This window comes from Hyposmocoma kahamanoa, unplaced genomic scaffold (genome assembly GCF_003589595.1).
Source record: "Hyposmocoma kahamanoa isolate Upper Pololo Valley unplaced genomic scaffold, ASM358959v1 64, whole genome shotgun sequence".
Classification (NCBI taxonomy): domain Eukaryota; kingdom Metazoa; phylum Arthropoda; class Insecta; order Lepidoptera; family Cosmopterigidae; genus Hyposmocoma; species Hyposmocoma kahamanoa.
This window is the reverse complement of record NW_020653852.1, coordinates 5,341,300-5,357,290: the sequence shown is the minus strand read 5'-3', so window position 1 is coordinate 5,357,290 and position 15,991 is coordinate 5,341,300. Positions and strand designations below refer to the sequence as shown.

General features: G+C 36.5%; 2 protein-coding genes across 3 annotated transcripts in view; one reads left to right on the top strand and one right to left on the bottom strand.

Annotated features, from left to right (window-relative positions):
• Window positions 1-15,991, bottom strand: part of LOC113230620 (hillarin) — a 120,819-nt gene that overhangs the window by 16,728 nt on the left and 88,100 nt on the right. The window lies entirely within an intron of this gene.
• Window positions 5,330-7,507, top strand: LOC113230621 (probable methylcrotonoyl-CoA carboxylase beta chain, mitochondrial). Its single transcript, XM_026464617.1, has one exon. The coding sequence runs from the start codon at window positions 5,373-5,375 to the stop codon at window positions 7,044-7,046; it is 1,674 nt and encodes a 557-aa protein (XP_026320402.1). The 5' UTR covers window positions 5,330-5,372; the 3' UTR covers window positions 7,047-7,507.

The following is a 15,991-nucleotide window of genomic DNA, read 5'->3' as shown; positions in this document are numbered from 1 at the left end:
GAAATGAGTGCCATATTCGTAATGAGCATCCCCAAATACCTCGAAAAGGATACCCATATAGCATATTTAGAAAAATCGTGTCCGCCATCTTGGATTTACAAATAAGTGCTATATTCGTTTTTCATCGACAAAACCGAGCACATCTGTAGGCACCTGATCGACAATGTCGGGCAAATCTGTAGGCACCTTTAACTTAATGATGAGTTAAGCAAGATACAATTTCCCCACTTTTGAGGGAAATGTTATTCCATGGCATCATTATTTGTATATTTGTGTGCGTGCCGACGAGCGTAGTTACAAGTTGCTTACGCCTACATGAATTTGGTTTTTGCCTCACTTGTGACAGTTCGTTTGATATGAAACTATCATTCTATGCGTTATTATTCTAAGCCCTCAGAGTAATAGACACCCTGTCTAACTTCCTCGGGTGTGTATCGGCTTGTTTTAGTCCCTCAATAAAAATATATTATTCATTCATGATTTTACATTAGAACCAATTAGAAAATGTGATTAATAACACAAAAACAAAAATTGTGTTACATGGTTAGTGTACGCCACGTTATGATGCAACACTAGGGTGTCCCTCAAAGCGTAACTATTGAAATATTGCTATAGTCAAGGTCAAGTCAAATAAATGTATACTTATTACGTATGTATATCCACTTAAATATCCATAAATATTTATAATATTTAGTGTTTACATATAAATATTTTTAAATGTCGTTCTATATTTTTTAAATTAGACAAACTAATTAAAACTTATTTGTTATATTTTATTATTGTTATTATGTTTTATTCGCATTAGGTTGCGGTTAATTGTAGCATGGTTATATATTGTTATGGTTCACAGTGATTCAAAATTTGTAACGCCTTTATAACCTGTGTATCACAAAGAGATAAATGTTTTTTATGAATATTTCATAAAAATATGCATATACCTACTATTCATTCATAGAATCTTTGATGCTTTGGCCACACAGAGGCGGCCGCGGAAGTGTTCCGGGCGCGGGAATTTTTGTAATGTACGACTTTATACGAGTATGAACCCTGACACACTGAAATGCGCGGCGGCCTGAGCATAAACCGCTCTCCTACAAAGTTGTTATTTTACAGATGTGTTCTTATTACACCGAGGGTGCGTTTCCTTATAAAAATTCACATACACAGACACAACATAAATTAAAAATTAACTTGCTAAATGGTATCGCACAATTAGTCTTAAATGTTTTAACCATTGACAGGCTTTTAGAAAGCAATTCGGGTCTCGATAATAATTGCCTATCTACTAGTTTGAGACTGATTTCTGGCTCCAGCAATGCATTTTAATTAGTCATTTTATTAAAGAATCTAAAGCAAGTATGCTAATATCTGATTGGAACGCGTTTCGTAACGTACTGCTAGTAGTTTGTAACTAATTATAAAATGAGTCCGTTATTTAGTTGCGTTTAGAACAAGTTACTGATAATAAATACGAAGTAGGCAAGTGTCATAGAAAATGACAATAAATTATTATAAAGAAAACGACAGCAGCCTGTGTCTGTACATTTTCTTTTTTATGGTGTTATACCGGAAAAATGACAGGCAGTACACTTGATGGATAGTGATAATGGTTCACTACATTGGAAGCATATTTAACACCGGAAAAGTATTGCCGGCCGTTAGGCAAACTTCTTAAGCCTCCGGTTCCTGTATGTTTGTTTCAACCATCTCTACCTTTTAGTCTTGTACACAGTGGTGCTGTTTTGCGTACAAATAGATAGGAAGGATATTAGTTATCCCTATGTACGATAGGGAGATTCCATAGATAGATTCTGAACTGACAGAGAACATAAGTTCTTAAACGTCCAATGTATGTATGATTGTACTGGTTATCCATACGGACCTACATAGGTATCTAAGATAGGAAGGTTTTTTTTCACACTTCATTTAACAAATCATGCGCCTGGTGGTAAGCGACACGCCTGTCAATAAAAATTGAGAGCACTCAGAGCTTTAAATCGCGAAAATTTTGCACTAACAGGGAGCATAAGTCCTTATGCCTCCTGTATCTGTGTGTAAGTACTAGCTATCCCTAAGTACGATAATGTGGATTCTGCACTGATAGAGAGGGTGCCATTACAATGTAGGTAAGTGTCGGTTGTATTATATTTAATTACCTGGTTAAGCCAGAAGATCGTGCAATCTCTGCTTTGCTCAAAGGTTTACGTCCAGTAGCGAAGTGGTTGTAATGAAAATGGCAATAAATATCAAATTCAATGTTAAGTGAAATAACGAAAGCACACGAGAACCTTGGCTCTTTTTTAATATTTTAATAGTAGTTTGTCGCGTGAATGAAATCTAAATAGAAATTTGGTGAGCGATGACGAAACTAACAAAAACTATTTTGCTATTTGGAGTGTGAAAAATGCCTAATTAAAAGTTTGAATTACAAAATTGATATTAAATAATTTGACGTTGTAAGTTGCGCTTGCAATAAAAAAAGTTAGGTTTTTTTGCATTCTTTCACGGCGCCTGGTTGTAATGTCAGATTTTTTATTTTTGATTCTTGATATAAAATGATTAAGTTAGCACGCAACAGCACTGCAATTTCAAATGCGCGAGAGATTTGGTAGTGGTGGAATAATGTACATATTGCGCCTTTAGTGTCGAAACATTAAATACTAAATTTTTTTATAATATCAAGTGACGGAACGAACAAGTCGTGCACCTGATGGTAAGCTACACGTCTATCCATGACAGTTGCAGTGCCACACAGAGCTTTAAATCTCAAAGATCTGAGGGGCTGCCAATGCGCCCGACACCCTGAGACATAAGTTGACAAGTCCCATGTGCCTGTAATGTCACAGCACCCTTACCCTTCAAAATAGAAACACAGTAATGCTGCTGCTTGGCAGCAGAAATGGAAATTCCCTAGACGAACCTTTTCACAAGGAGCTCTACTGCTACTAAATCGCAGAGTTCTGATGGGCACTGCCACTGCGCCCGTCATCCTGAGATATAAGTTGACAAATTCTAAAAAAATTATGGCTTACGTGCATTGACTTACAATTATATGGACGTCGAGTCCGCGCTAAAAAATGTCCGAACTTATGTATAGGGCGTTAAAATCGTATACACAGCGTCATTCACGCTTTAGTCTTTGTTTGTTTCTTCTGACAGTGAAACAAGCAAAATTAGACAGTACTGCGATGACATTACAATTTAAATTCAACGTTTTAGCTTTTTCATATTCCTTTAAATGTCACTACGTTTAAATAGGTTGACTTGGGACATTTTTTTCGTGGTTTTTGTATTAGACCCGTCGTCGTCCATTTATTTGTAAGTCAATGCTTACGTGCTTCAGTTTGCATTGTTTCCTTTATTTAATGCGCTATTTACACGTCTACTATATTCTATTAATGAACATCAAAGTAAAAAATGACAAAGGTATCAGGCTTGAGATACTTCTTCTCACTTTTACCAATTTCATTCAGATTGCAAACGAAGCAACAAACTTACATAAACTCTAATAACACATAAATGGTTACACCACTTTCTAACCATTTGTTTGTAATGATCCATCAACAATAATGCTGCGAAGTGAGGAAGTCTGTCACTCGTAAATTTAACGAGGCATCGATCATATAGTGAAAAACAACTTTTATATGATTATAGGTATATATTGTTAAGTCCATAAAAGACGTTGCAATCAAAACTTCAAACGGTACCTATTATGTCTTTGAATACAAACTATGATTATTATTAGAAAGAAAAGCAGATGTATATCTATAACGTCCGCGTCCGCGTCTGCTGTCTTAGCTGGGCTAGTAACCAACGTAGTAATAAGGTGATGATGTCACAATGACGTCATTATACGATAGTATAATAGGAAAATTCCTGATATTATGTACGGTTTCGGACTATTTTAAAAACGATTTTTTTCAAATATTTATTTAAGGCTGGTGGCATAAAGGCAAAAAAAGATAGATATATACCTAATGATATGTTGATAATATAATATTTTCATGACTTGTAATACAAATCAGGAACAGCTGATGAAGCATGGAACAGACAAAATAGTTAGATACCTATCTTATTCCGGGCTAGATAGAGTGAAGTATTGTAGCAAATAGAAAACCATAATCTCGAAATACTTCACTCTATCTAGCTCGGAATAACATAGGTACCTATTTTTTAAAATAGTAATTTAAGGCTGGTGGCAAAAGAAGATAAATATATACTGATATGTTGTTGATAGGATATTTCATGACTTCTAACACAAATCAGGAACAGCTGATGTAGTATGGAACGTACTAAATCTTTATTTCCAAAATAGTATTTTTTCCCTAGACAGATCTTATTCCGGGCTAGATAGAGTGAAGTATTTCGAGATTATGGTTTTCTACTTGCTACAATTCCAAGATGGTCTCTTTTCCTTGGATATTCACTTGATAGAGGTACTTAGTTATGTACGCTAGTATCTTACAATAGCTTGTAATTACATTTTATTTACTTCTAATGCTTAATAATCCTATTGATATAGTTGTAATTACTAATACCATCAAGTGGTTGTAGTAAATATCTTGTAGGCCGAAAGTTAAGAATTCTAAGCTAAGTGCTATTGTCAACTGTGCCTTGTCCACCTGCAAATATAATTTGTTGCTGGTACAGTAACACCTGTAGGAAGGAGAGTGTCGCCACCTTGCGGTGGGTCGCCATGGAAAGTGAAACGGGTGTCGTTCACCTCAAGTGCGCGCGCGCCGGCCTCCCGCGAATTAGAACCGTTTATTAGAACGAGAGATTCGCTTGATAGTGAGTTGAAGGTTTTTTTGTTGGAGCAGCGCTTTAAGAATGTAGTATTCGTTCAAGTACGGTAGTTATATTGAAAAGGAATGTGCTTTTGTTACCTAAGTGCCTAGGTATGTGTTGGTAAAAGGACTGTTGGCTAAAAATACGGTTCGAAACAAATCCGTAATACCAATTCAAGGTTCATTTATTGTAAAGTGTATCTAAATCGAAGTAATGTAGGCCGTGTCAAGTCAGAATGATTGAATGTCCATTCAAAGTAAGCATTAAAGTTAAGAACCGTGTCCTCAATGTGTTTACTATCATTTATTTCGTGGTATTATGTAAAGCGCTATGTGCCCGGAATAGAAATGCGCCAATAATAACCAGCCAACGTAAAATATGACATCAATGCTCGGTAACAATCGTGACAATGGGCCCGCATTATCATTTCATACATTATGCGTGTTTTTATCAACGAGGTTCCGACTCGCTTCAAGAATTTGTTTTTGTACGACTTGATAACGGTAACGCTATAGTCAGTAGCGCGGCAGCGAGTCGCCGACCGGTCGTGTTTTTACATCTGTAATTTACATACGAGTACCAAAATGTTCAAATTAGTAAGGGGTGTGCGGAGATTAAGCGTTCAGTGCCGGTATAACAGCCACGCTACTGTTATAGGTACAGAGCCGAACAAAAGTGACCCCTACTACCAAGAAAATAGAATAAAAATGGACGAGTTGATTAATGAGCTCCGATTGAAAACAAGTGAAACAATTAAAGGTGGCCCAGAAGATGCAGTAAAGAGGCACACGGCGAGAGGAAAACTGCTCGTGAGGGACAGGATTAACCGGTTGGTGGACGAAGGCAGCGACGTTTTGGAACTGAGCACTTTGGCTGCCACCGGAATGTATAAGGGGCAAGTGCCGAGCGCCGGCATCGTCACAGCTATCGGCAAAGTTCACGGTCGCGATTGCATGATAGTCGCCAACGATGCCACTGTCAAAGGAGGAACCTATTTTCCTATAACAGTTAAGAAACATCTTAGAGCTCAAGCGATCGCTCAGGAATGCCGTTTGCCTTGTATTTATCTGGTAGACTCGGGTGGCGCCCACTTGCCTGACCAAGCTGATGTGTTCCCTGATAAAGAACACTTTGGTAGAATATTCTACAATCAAGCTAACATGTCCGCGGAAGGCATACCTCAAATATCGGTTGTTATGGGGTCTTGTACGGCAGGTGGTGCATATATTCCTAGTATGTCAGACGAGAGCATTATTATCAAAAACCAAGGAACGATTTTCTTGGCTGGACCCCCTTTAGTAAAAGCAGCTACAGGTGAATCGGTGACCGCAGAAAATTTAGGTGGAGCAGATTTACATTGCCGACAATCTGGAGTTACCGACCATTATGCGCAAGACGACGAACACGCTCTACATCTCGCTAGGAATGCCGTCGCTAATTTGAACTGGAATAACGAACAGAGGACTAGAATTTATGCTCCTATTGTTGAAGAGCCAGTACATAATATTGATGATCTGCATGGTATAGTTGGAGCAAATATTCAAAGACCTTTTGACATACGAGAAGTAATAGCTAGAGTCGTAGATGGAAGTCGTTTCCATGAATTCAAACAGCTTTACGGAGAGACTTTGGTATGCGGATTTTCTACTTTATACGGTCACCCAGTAGGTATAATAGGTAATAATGGTGTATTACATTCAGAATCGGCGTTAAAAGGATCTCATTTCATTCAACTATGTGCTTCTAGAAAAATTCCTCTGTTATTCCTTCAAAACATTACTGGTTTCATGGTTGGCAGAGACGCAGAAGCTGGTGGTATTGCCAAAAACGGAGCCAAGATGGTGACAGCAGTGAGTTGTTTCAAGGGCCCAAAAATCACAGTCATCGTTGGAGGCAGTTTCGGTGCTGGTAACTACGGAATGTGTGGTCGAGCATACTCGCCTAGTTTCCTTTATATGTGGCCCAATGCCAGAATATCTGTAATGGGCGGTCCTCAGGCAGCTACTGTGTTGTCTTTGGTTGCGAAGGAGAAAGTTTTAAGGGAAAACAAACCTTGGACTGATGAGGATGAAAAGAAAATTAGAGGACCTTTAGAAGCTCAATTTGAGAGCGAAGGGCATCCTTTCCACAGCACAGCGAGGCTTTGGGATGACGGTATTATTATTCCTAAAGATACAAGAAGAGTCATTGGACTTAGTTTATCGGCTGCATTAAATGCGCCATTTAGAGACAGTAAATTCGGTGTATTCAGAATGTGATGTGATTTAATGAAAAAACTGTTACGTATCGATAAAAAAATAGGTACATTATGTGATAACAGAAATTATTTGTTTGTTAATTTGGAGTTATCTAATCTGAGGAATGAATGCTGTTGCTAATGTTAAATTTGATCAAAATAGGTGTGTAAATGACGTAACTTCTTTTTTATATTAAATTGTAAAGTAAAAGTGTGTGAAACGGTTAATTTTGTTGAAATGTTGCCTCTTCAACTTTAACATTTCTAAACAGTCTATTTGTAATTTCTAAACGGTCGTAAAAGCTACTATCATTCCGACATTTAAAAATTTCGAACATACCAGACACTTTAAATGCTCAAACATTTAACTATAATGTTTATTTTACGTAAATCAGCTCTGACTATCATGTTACTTACATTTCTTGTCAGGTGTCACAGTTTCAAAATGTTGGTCAGATTAATAACTTTTCCGATCAAAAGATTACTTATTCTGCCGCCGTTAGTTGAAATTGTGACAAAAACTTAAATCCGAGAAAATAATGTTTAAAGAAATGGAATTGAAAAATATCTACTTTTTACTAGCGTTAACTTCATACCTAATCCGCATGGGAAAAAATTAAAAATAATGACAGATCGGACATTTTTGCTGACCACGGCAGTATACATAACAAAATATTTGAAAAAATGTCACATGCGTACACGAAATCCAAACAAAAACAAAATACTGCCGTTGTTAGTTGAAAGGGCTTGCAACTATATTGTTATCATTGGATTTCGTTATAAACCTTTATGATATCCTAGACCACGCATTTGTAGATTAATCATCATCAACCCATTTGTACGTCCCATTACTGAGCACGGGTCTCCCTCGGGCGAGGGTTTAAGCCGTAGTCCACCACGCTGGCCCAATGCCGGTTGGGAACTTCTCACGTTTTCCAAGGATTGTGAACCTTCTTCGACGTGCAGGTTTTATCACGATGTTCTCCTTCATCGAAAAGTTCATGGTAAATTTCAAATTGAATTTCGCACATAAATTCCGAGAAGAGGTGCGAGCCCAGATTCGATTCGATACCACGACTTTTTTAATTTCATTTGTCGATTACTAATCGTAGACTTCTAATATCTAGTTGCTTTTGTTTGTCTGTAAAATGTTTCCATTACTTTATCAAGACATTCAATATCTAGAAATAGTTGTGTATAATTAGAGATCGGTATCGCCAGAGTGTATTTACTCAAACTTCAACTAATGGGGTACATGTACGAGTAAATTATTACTTACAATTACAAAACTACCCAAAATGGTAATTAATTACTTCAAATATAACTGGACATTAATTGCAGCTCTGAGAACCCAGAGAAGGTTGTATCGAGCAAAATAGCAGCGCTTGTGCTGAACATTTTTTTAAATTTTTGTTTCGAACGAACTCGCACGTGTTTCGCCTCTATATGAGGCATCCTCAGGAGTATATTTTTGGTAGTAGTGTTTGTGTGATTATTTTAAGCTTAGGGATAATGGGAGAACTACATGAAAAATTCAATATTAGCACAGATATTTTGCATGATTTACACCTTCACTAACTTCGAGAAGTGGCAAAATATTATGCTTCCATTATTAATAACATGGATTTCAAATACACTTTTCTCCTAAATACATTACCGTAGTTAAGTAATTGCCAGTTATATCAAAAATATAGAACAAATTTATGACTTTTAAACATTGACTTACAAATAAATGGACGACGGGTCTAATACAAAAACCACGAAAAAAATGTCCCAAGTCAACCTATTTAAACGTAGTGACATGTAAAGGAATATGAAAAAGCTAAAACGTTGAATTTAAATTGTAATGTCATCGCAGTACTGTCTAATTTTGCTTGCTTCGCTGTCAGTCGAACAAACGAAGACTAAAGCGTGAATGACGCTCTGTATACGATTTTAACGCCCTATAAGTTCGGACACTTTTTAGCGCGGCCCCGATGTCCATATAATTGTAAGTCAATGCTTTTAAAAAACAAACCGACCTCAGAAGTTTGCTTATCGTCTTTTTTATTGGAATTACATCTATTTGCCAAGTTTTATAGAAATTGGTTAACGGAAAGTGCGCGAAACCGGAGTCATCTCCTAGTTTGCCACCCTTAGAGATGGACATTGTCTTCAAATTTAAATGGGACCAATATTGAAGAAAATATTCCAAAATCCGTACACAAAGTCCAGAGTAATCGCGTAATTACATATAAAGAAACATATAATTGAGAACCTCGTCCTTTTATTGAAGTCGGTAAAAAATATAGAACAAAATACAATACAATATTTCTGGGATTTCAGATGGTGGTACTATCCACTTATGTGTATTATTTCCTTGAAGTTTAGGTAAGTATAATTAAGTAAGTATACAAAGATCGAACATAATAAAACATTCCTCCGATTCGAGTCTGCGTCTCAGCTAGGGTTGCCAGATCCTGACTTATCTGTTCCGGGACAATTCTACTAGACTAAGGAAGACGGGCCGTAGCAATAAATGTATGAAACTAAATGCCGGAACTAATTAGTTAGAAAGCCATCTATCTAATTTGACGGTCATAACAAGGCCGTAACGTTATTTTCTATGATCTTCTGGAAGTTTTTAATACTCATTGAGAACCTACAAAAATTTTATGTTTTTCGCAATCAATATTTCGACGTTCCTTTCCACGACCACAACAGCAATGCATCTAGGGAACTTCTTTTATGAAAAGGACTCTAGTAAATTTTTAACAACAACTTCTGGGTAAGTGTTTGGAATCCGGGACAGTAAAGTCTAATTACTTTCACGGGACAAGACGAAAAATTCTTGGACAATCCCGGATTTCCCGGCCATTTGGCAAGTCTAGTCTCAACTCTGCGATCTGTAGCTTAATTGGCAGAGTGGTGGCCCTAGTTTGGCATACAGACGCAGGTTTAAGTCCAGTCGCAGGTGTCATATCGAAGGAATTTTTCTTTCTCTTCAATCTTTGTATGAATAATCTAACAAATTAGTGAAGTATTTAAAAAACCACGCTAGTAAAACATCACATTCAATAAAATACCGATTTGTGGTAATACCGTATTCTTCATCTTAATACCGAATATAAACAGTGACTGAATCTATGTGATTATTAGTTATTTATTTGCATTTAATTGTTGCATTTATGTGTAATTACGTTGTTGATAATTGTTCATAATAAATTAATTGATTTTAATATACTTCGTCGACGTCTTCTTTTATTTACTGTTATTAGGTAAATATTGTTACCTAAATGCTGTTTACAATACAATTTTTTTTATGATATCAAGGGACGGGTCGAACAAATCGTGCGACTGGTGGTAAGCGACACGCCGCAGTTCCAGTGCCACTTAAGGTGGTTTTCCACCGGCGAGGTGAGACGAAACAAGGCGAGACGAGAATTGAAATATTTTCGGCCTATTTTCACCAAAACTTGTTATTTAATAAAAATTAAGAGTACAACTTCAGTTTGAATTCAAATTTTTCCCGTACTAATACGGTTTTGCTTGGGTCGAGCGGTACACTGGCAAAATTTCATAATTTATTTTAATTTTTTTTTTCAAACGAAATTAAAGTTACTTGAAAAATTTATATCGTGTGTTATACGCGTTCTATTTAGTAGATAATTGTTCGAAAATCGCCTCCAGTGCAACGGAACAAGATACGTCAATGTGTAGCTTGATGTGTACCTATTGAATACAGCGGTTTTCTTGAAAAGTTTCGAGGTAAGTTTGTGTTTTTTTTCAATAGAGAAAATTTTTAGGAATCGTGTTTTCACTCCGTATAGTAATTAGTGTATATCCTTAATTTTATTATATATTTTTTACAAAGTGATCGATCCAACACTTTCACTGTTATGCGGAATCAAACAAAGCCAATAAGAAAGAAGATATCCATAATATTAGCCTTAGAGCTAAGTCCAAACTCATGGTACCACGATTTCGTTTAACCAAGGTAAACAACTCTTTTATGGGGAACTGTATACGTTTTTACAATAAGATTCCGGAGCATATATTAAGTTTATCATTTCCTACTTAGGATTATAATTTTTAACTTTTAAAAACTACATTAAAAATATTTTGATCAAAAAATCATATTACAAAATTGAAGACTACGTGTTAGATACAGATGTATGGAAAGACGACACGGCTCCAGAATCCACACAAATTTGATTCAAAGTGTACTCCATAGCATTTAAGTTTATTTGAAAAGAGCAATCCCTAGAGTTTCTTGCTCGTTCTTCTCAGGGAGGTCAGCGTAGTGAACGAGCAGTAGCTTAAATGTGACGATTTCAAGTGTAAATTTATTTTACCTATGGAATAAATAATCTTTGACTTTGACTTTGACTTTGCTATTTGAGTTTGTATCAAAACTTAATAGCGTGATTGCCCGCGCTGTGGTTGTGGATAGTAGTAACTATCCAGTGCTGTTCAGTTTGTTTAGCGATAAACGAGTAATGGGTATATTTCACCGCTGGGCTCGGGTCTCCAGGCTCCTCGGCTCCTTAGAATACTTCATAGGTGTTTCAAGGGTTGTGAACCTCCTTCGGCATGCAGGTTTCATCACGATATGTTTATCATAGCTAACGAGAGCATTGCTAGTAAACATGTGCAAATATACGTAGCTTAGGAATTAAAATCGTATATATAGTCGACAGCACATCGACATACATGTTTGCTCGAATATCCCCTCAAGAACTACAGCACAAGATCCGTCAATGTTGATATGTTGTTGTACGTACATGCTGTCATAGGTATTCGAACCGTTGGCCACTAAATTTCAAAGCAATCGTTCTCCCACTGCGTTACTATATTTACTTCTAAGGGTCAATGCAAACCGGCAGACGGCAACGCAGAGGACAGACGGGACAGAGATTTATAATGTACATTATTTATTTACTTATATACATTACTGTCACAATTGAAATAATGTATAGATGTAATTAAGTTTTTTGAATGTAAGGATGTTTCACCAAAATATTCAATAATGTTTTTTGAAATTGCTTTTTGGGAGAGTGCTTTAAAGATTTTATGAACGATATTAGACGATAACTTTTTTATTCTTAGGAAATGAAACTATTTTTCCGGATTTAAATCACGTATATTTGTTTTTTCAAACAAACCTACGTTTCGGGCCCTTTACAGGTACCATGGTCACGGTTGACTTTTTTTTATTCTTTTTTAACGAAATAGAACACATATACATAACGTACGATATACATTTTTGAAAAGGCCTTAATTTCGTTTGCAAAAAAATAAATTCTGAAATAAAGCCAGTGTTTACTCGACTAGTTTATTATAATTATTTTATTTTTATTTTATTTTATTTTATTCAATTCAATTCAAATTATGAATATAAAGATTGAACACTTAGGCAAAATACGATCCGACTGTATTCGAAATGACGTCTTCTAGCAAACCGTGCCAGACGCTATGCCAACTAAGCCACGGAACGAACCAGAGAAGCTTATGAATTTTTCTATGTGTGTTTGTTGCAGATCTTTATTTTGGTTTTTAACGACTTTTTGCGCGCCGTCTGTGAGAAATCTATTTTGTCAATTGCCAATAACGTGACGTAACGCAGAGAGAAATGCGTCGTGCTTTTCCGAAGTAGGTTTCAGAGCATTGCAATTTATACCTCATCACAATTGAAATAGCATTAAAAAAAATATTGATAAATTTAATGTCCTCATCCTTCCCGTCTGTTGGTTTACACTAGCCCTAAGTATTTTCTTACGCGTGGATATTTTTTCACATGTTACGTCAAGCAGCAAAAAAAACATGACTTCTTTGTGAATCTTCTTTAACTCAAATTAAATCCATTGCGACAAAAAAATACAAAAAACGTGTTTTGATTTAGTATGTTAATGAGTTTCTTTGACCTGCGCCCGCGCATGGAGGTCAAGTTTACGAACAAAAGGATTACGGCGCTTACTTTTTGCAGGTTTTTACGAGGTGATATAATTATATCTAATTTTTAGATACATACATTTCAGATAAATTGTAGGCTACTTTATTTGTTACAATTTTGATGTCGTATGTCTGTCTGTTGATTATTCACATTCTATCTTCCAAAGCAACGCGATTCCAATACGTAATGTTTTGATACAAAGTTAAGAATATTAAAAATAGTGACGTGAATACTTTTAATTGGCTAGAGAGACTCCTACTAAACACTACGTTTATTTTTTAAATGTATATTTATGTGTAATCTGTTGGTGTACCAAATAAATACTAAGAGCATGAATTAAAAAGACTTAAAAATAAGAAATAATCAAAGAAACAAAACAAGTTTGTATAGAAATAATAAAAGGTTATAAGTCTTTTGATGACATTGTATCTTCTAAAGGATTACCGGTTTCAATACGTATTTGTTTTGATACTAAGTTAAGCGTATTAAAAATAGTTCTTAAACATTTTGATGACAACATATGTAGGTATGCAACAGGATTTGCTTGTACTGTTCATTATAATTTACGAAAGCGATTGATAGGATTCTTAATAAACAATAAAATCAGCACGAAAAATATATTTTTTGTAGTAGTTCTGTTAATGATGCACCCTTGGTGTAATATGGACATATCTGAAAAATGTGAACTTTTCAGGAGAGTGCCTTAAAGTTTCTATGAACGAAATTAGACGGTAACTTTTTTATGCTTTTGTAAATAAATAGAACACTTATAGTATACGATATACATGCCTCTCGACTCAAGCAAAATGTACCGTATTAGTACGGGAAAAAATTGAATTCGAGCTAGTTAGTATTGACTCTTCATCATATCATACACAGCCTGACTTTACCCACTGCTGGGTATAGACCTCCAAGTTTCTGTGCCACTGCCTTGTCCTGCGATGTCGTCCGCCCGTCTCGCCGCTGGACGCCCGACGTTCCTGTATCCAGTCCTTGGACGCCACTCAATAATCGCCTTACTCCATCTGTCATCTTGTCTACGTATCAGGTGCCCTGCCCAGCTCCACTTTAGCTTCGTGATGCGGTTCCCCACGTCCTTTATATTTGCATCGATTTTTAATCACAAAAAATTAGATAACACACATCAACAATAAATTCAAGATGATATCATCCATCAACACTAAACAAAAGCCGATCAATAACACTAGTGGCATCGCGGCATCGCATGTTACGCTTTCGGCTCGCTACGCTGGCCGCGTGTTTTTTCCAACTAGAATTCTTGCTAAGAAACCTCTCGCGTACACTTTTAAGCGTTAATTGCCGATCTATATGCCGATTGCGGTTATGGCCTGCTTCTTGTTGGTTTGTAACGTCGTATCGCTGGTGTAGTACTGTTAAATAGCTGAGTGTTAAGCCATTGTAAGTTTTGAAGATCTCTGCACCAATTTTTAAAGAATTATGATTTTACAAGCCGCGGTTTAGTATTGTGTACGTGATTCTAAATGTGGCATTACTTTACAAGTCTTGCTATATTGGTTACTCTGAAAACGGTGTCTCCGGGCGCTTTGTTTGTTTTTATAATAAAAACTTAAGTATAGATACTACCTCAGCTCGAATTAAAACTTTTCCCGTGCTAATAGGGTTCATTTTGCTTGGATCGAGCGGCAAGGACACTGGCGTTATTTCAGAATTAACTTTTTTACAAACGAAATTCAAGCTATTTGAAAAATGTGTATCGTATACTGTGGGTGTTCTATTTAGTTCAGTTGGTATTAAAAAAAAATCATTGGTATATGTAAAATACCTACTGAGTAAAGCGGTTTTCTTGTAAAATTTCGAGGTAAGTTTGTGTGTTTTTTTTCTATCGTGAAAATTTTTACGAATCGTGTTTTCACACCGTATGTATATCCTCAACTTTACTATATATTTTTCACTTTGGAATTTGGAATTGTTTCAACACTTCCACTGTAATGAGGAATCGACCAAAGCCATTTGAAGTTGTATATTTTAGACGACGACATCACATACGTTGTTCTGATCCCAAAGTAAGTAGCTAAAGCACTTGTGTTATGGAAATCGGAAACAACGACGGTACCACAAACACCCAGACCCGAGACAATATAGAAAAGTTAGTTTTTATGCGTTGACCCGGTCGGGGATCGAACCCGGGACCTCAGAGATGGCGACACCATGAAAACCGATATATATATATATATATATATGTATAGACTCTTAACTAGTAAAAGAGAGGAGTGTATTGCATGCAGCATGACACTGATATGTATATTGCAATCCTTCGTCCTGTATGCTTAGGGTTTATATTTTCATCACACCTGATGGTAAGTTTTTAGCAGTAGAGCTATTAATGAAATAGTTCGTTCAGGGAAGTTGCCGTCATACATACATAAACTGCCTCTGTGGCCGAACGGTTACCATGCCGGACTGCCACGCAGAGATCCCAGGTTCGATTCCCGGGCCGGGAGAAATAGTTGTATGGCCTACAATTATTTCTCTCGTGAGTTTGGGTGTAATTTGTGGTTGTCTATGTGTGTGTCCATGGCACCCGCGACCCAGGGTTTCCCTAGTGCAGGGCTATGTTGAGTGTGTGCGTTATTTATTTATTATTATTATTATACCTATTTCTGCCGTCAAGGTGCTGGTGAAACTATAGGCATACGGGACTCATCAACTTATGTCTCAAGTTGACAGGAGTCTTGGCAGCGGCCCTCGGATCTTTGCAACTGTTGCTAGGTCGCTTACCATAGATGACTGTTCGTTCCATCACTTGATGTTATAAAAAATTAGACAAGGTCGACGATATTATAACGTGCACACCTTTATAAAGCCAATTCACTCTCGCCTTGAAAAGGCCCAGGTTACAGCGTTAAGATAACAAATCTGCACGCAGGGAATTCCACTTCATAACCGTGCTCCATAATATAAATGTGGAAGCGTAAAGTCATTCGCGGTGTGGCCTGCGCTTAACGCTTCCTGCGATTTTTTTGAATATCTACAAAGGAAGGTAGTGTTTTATA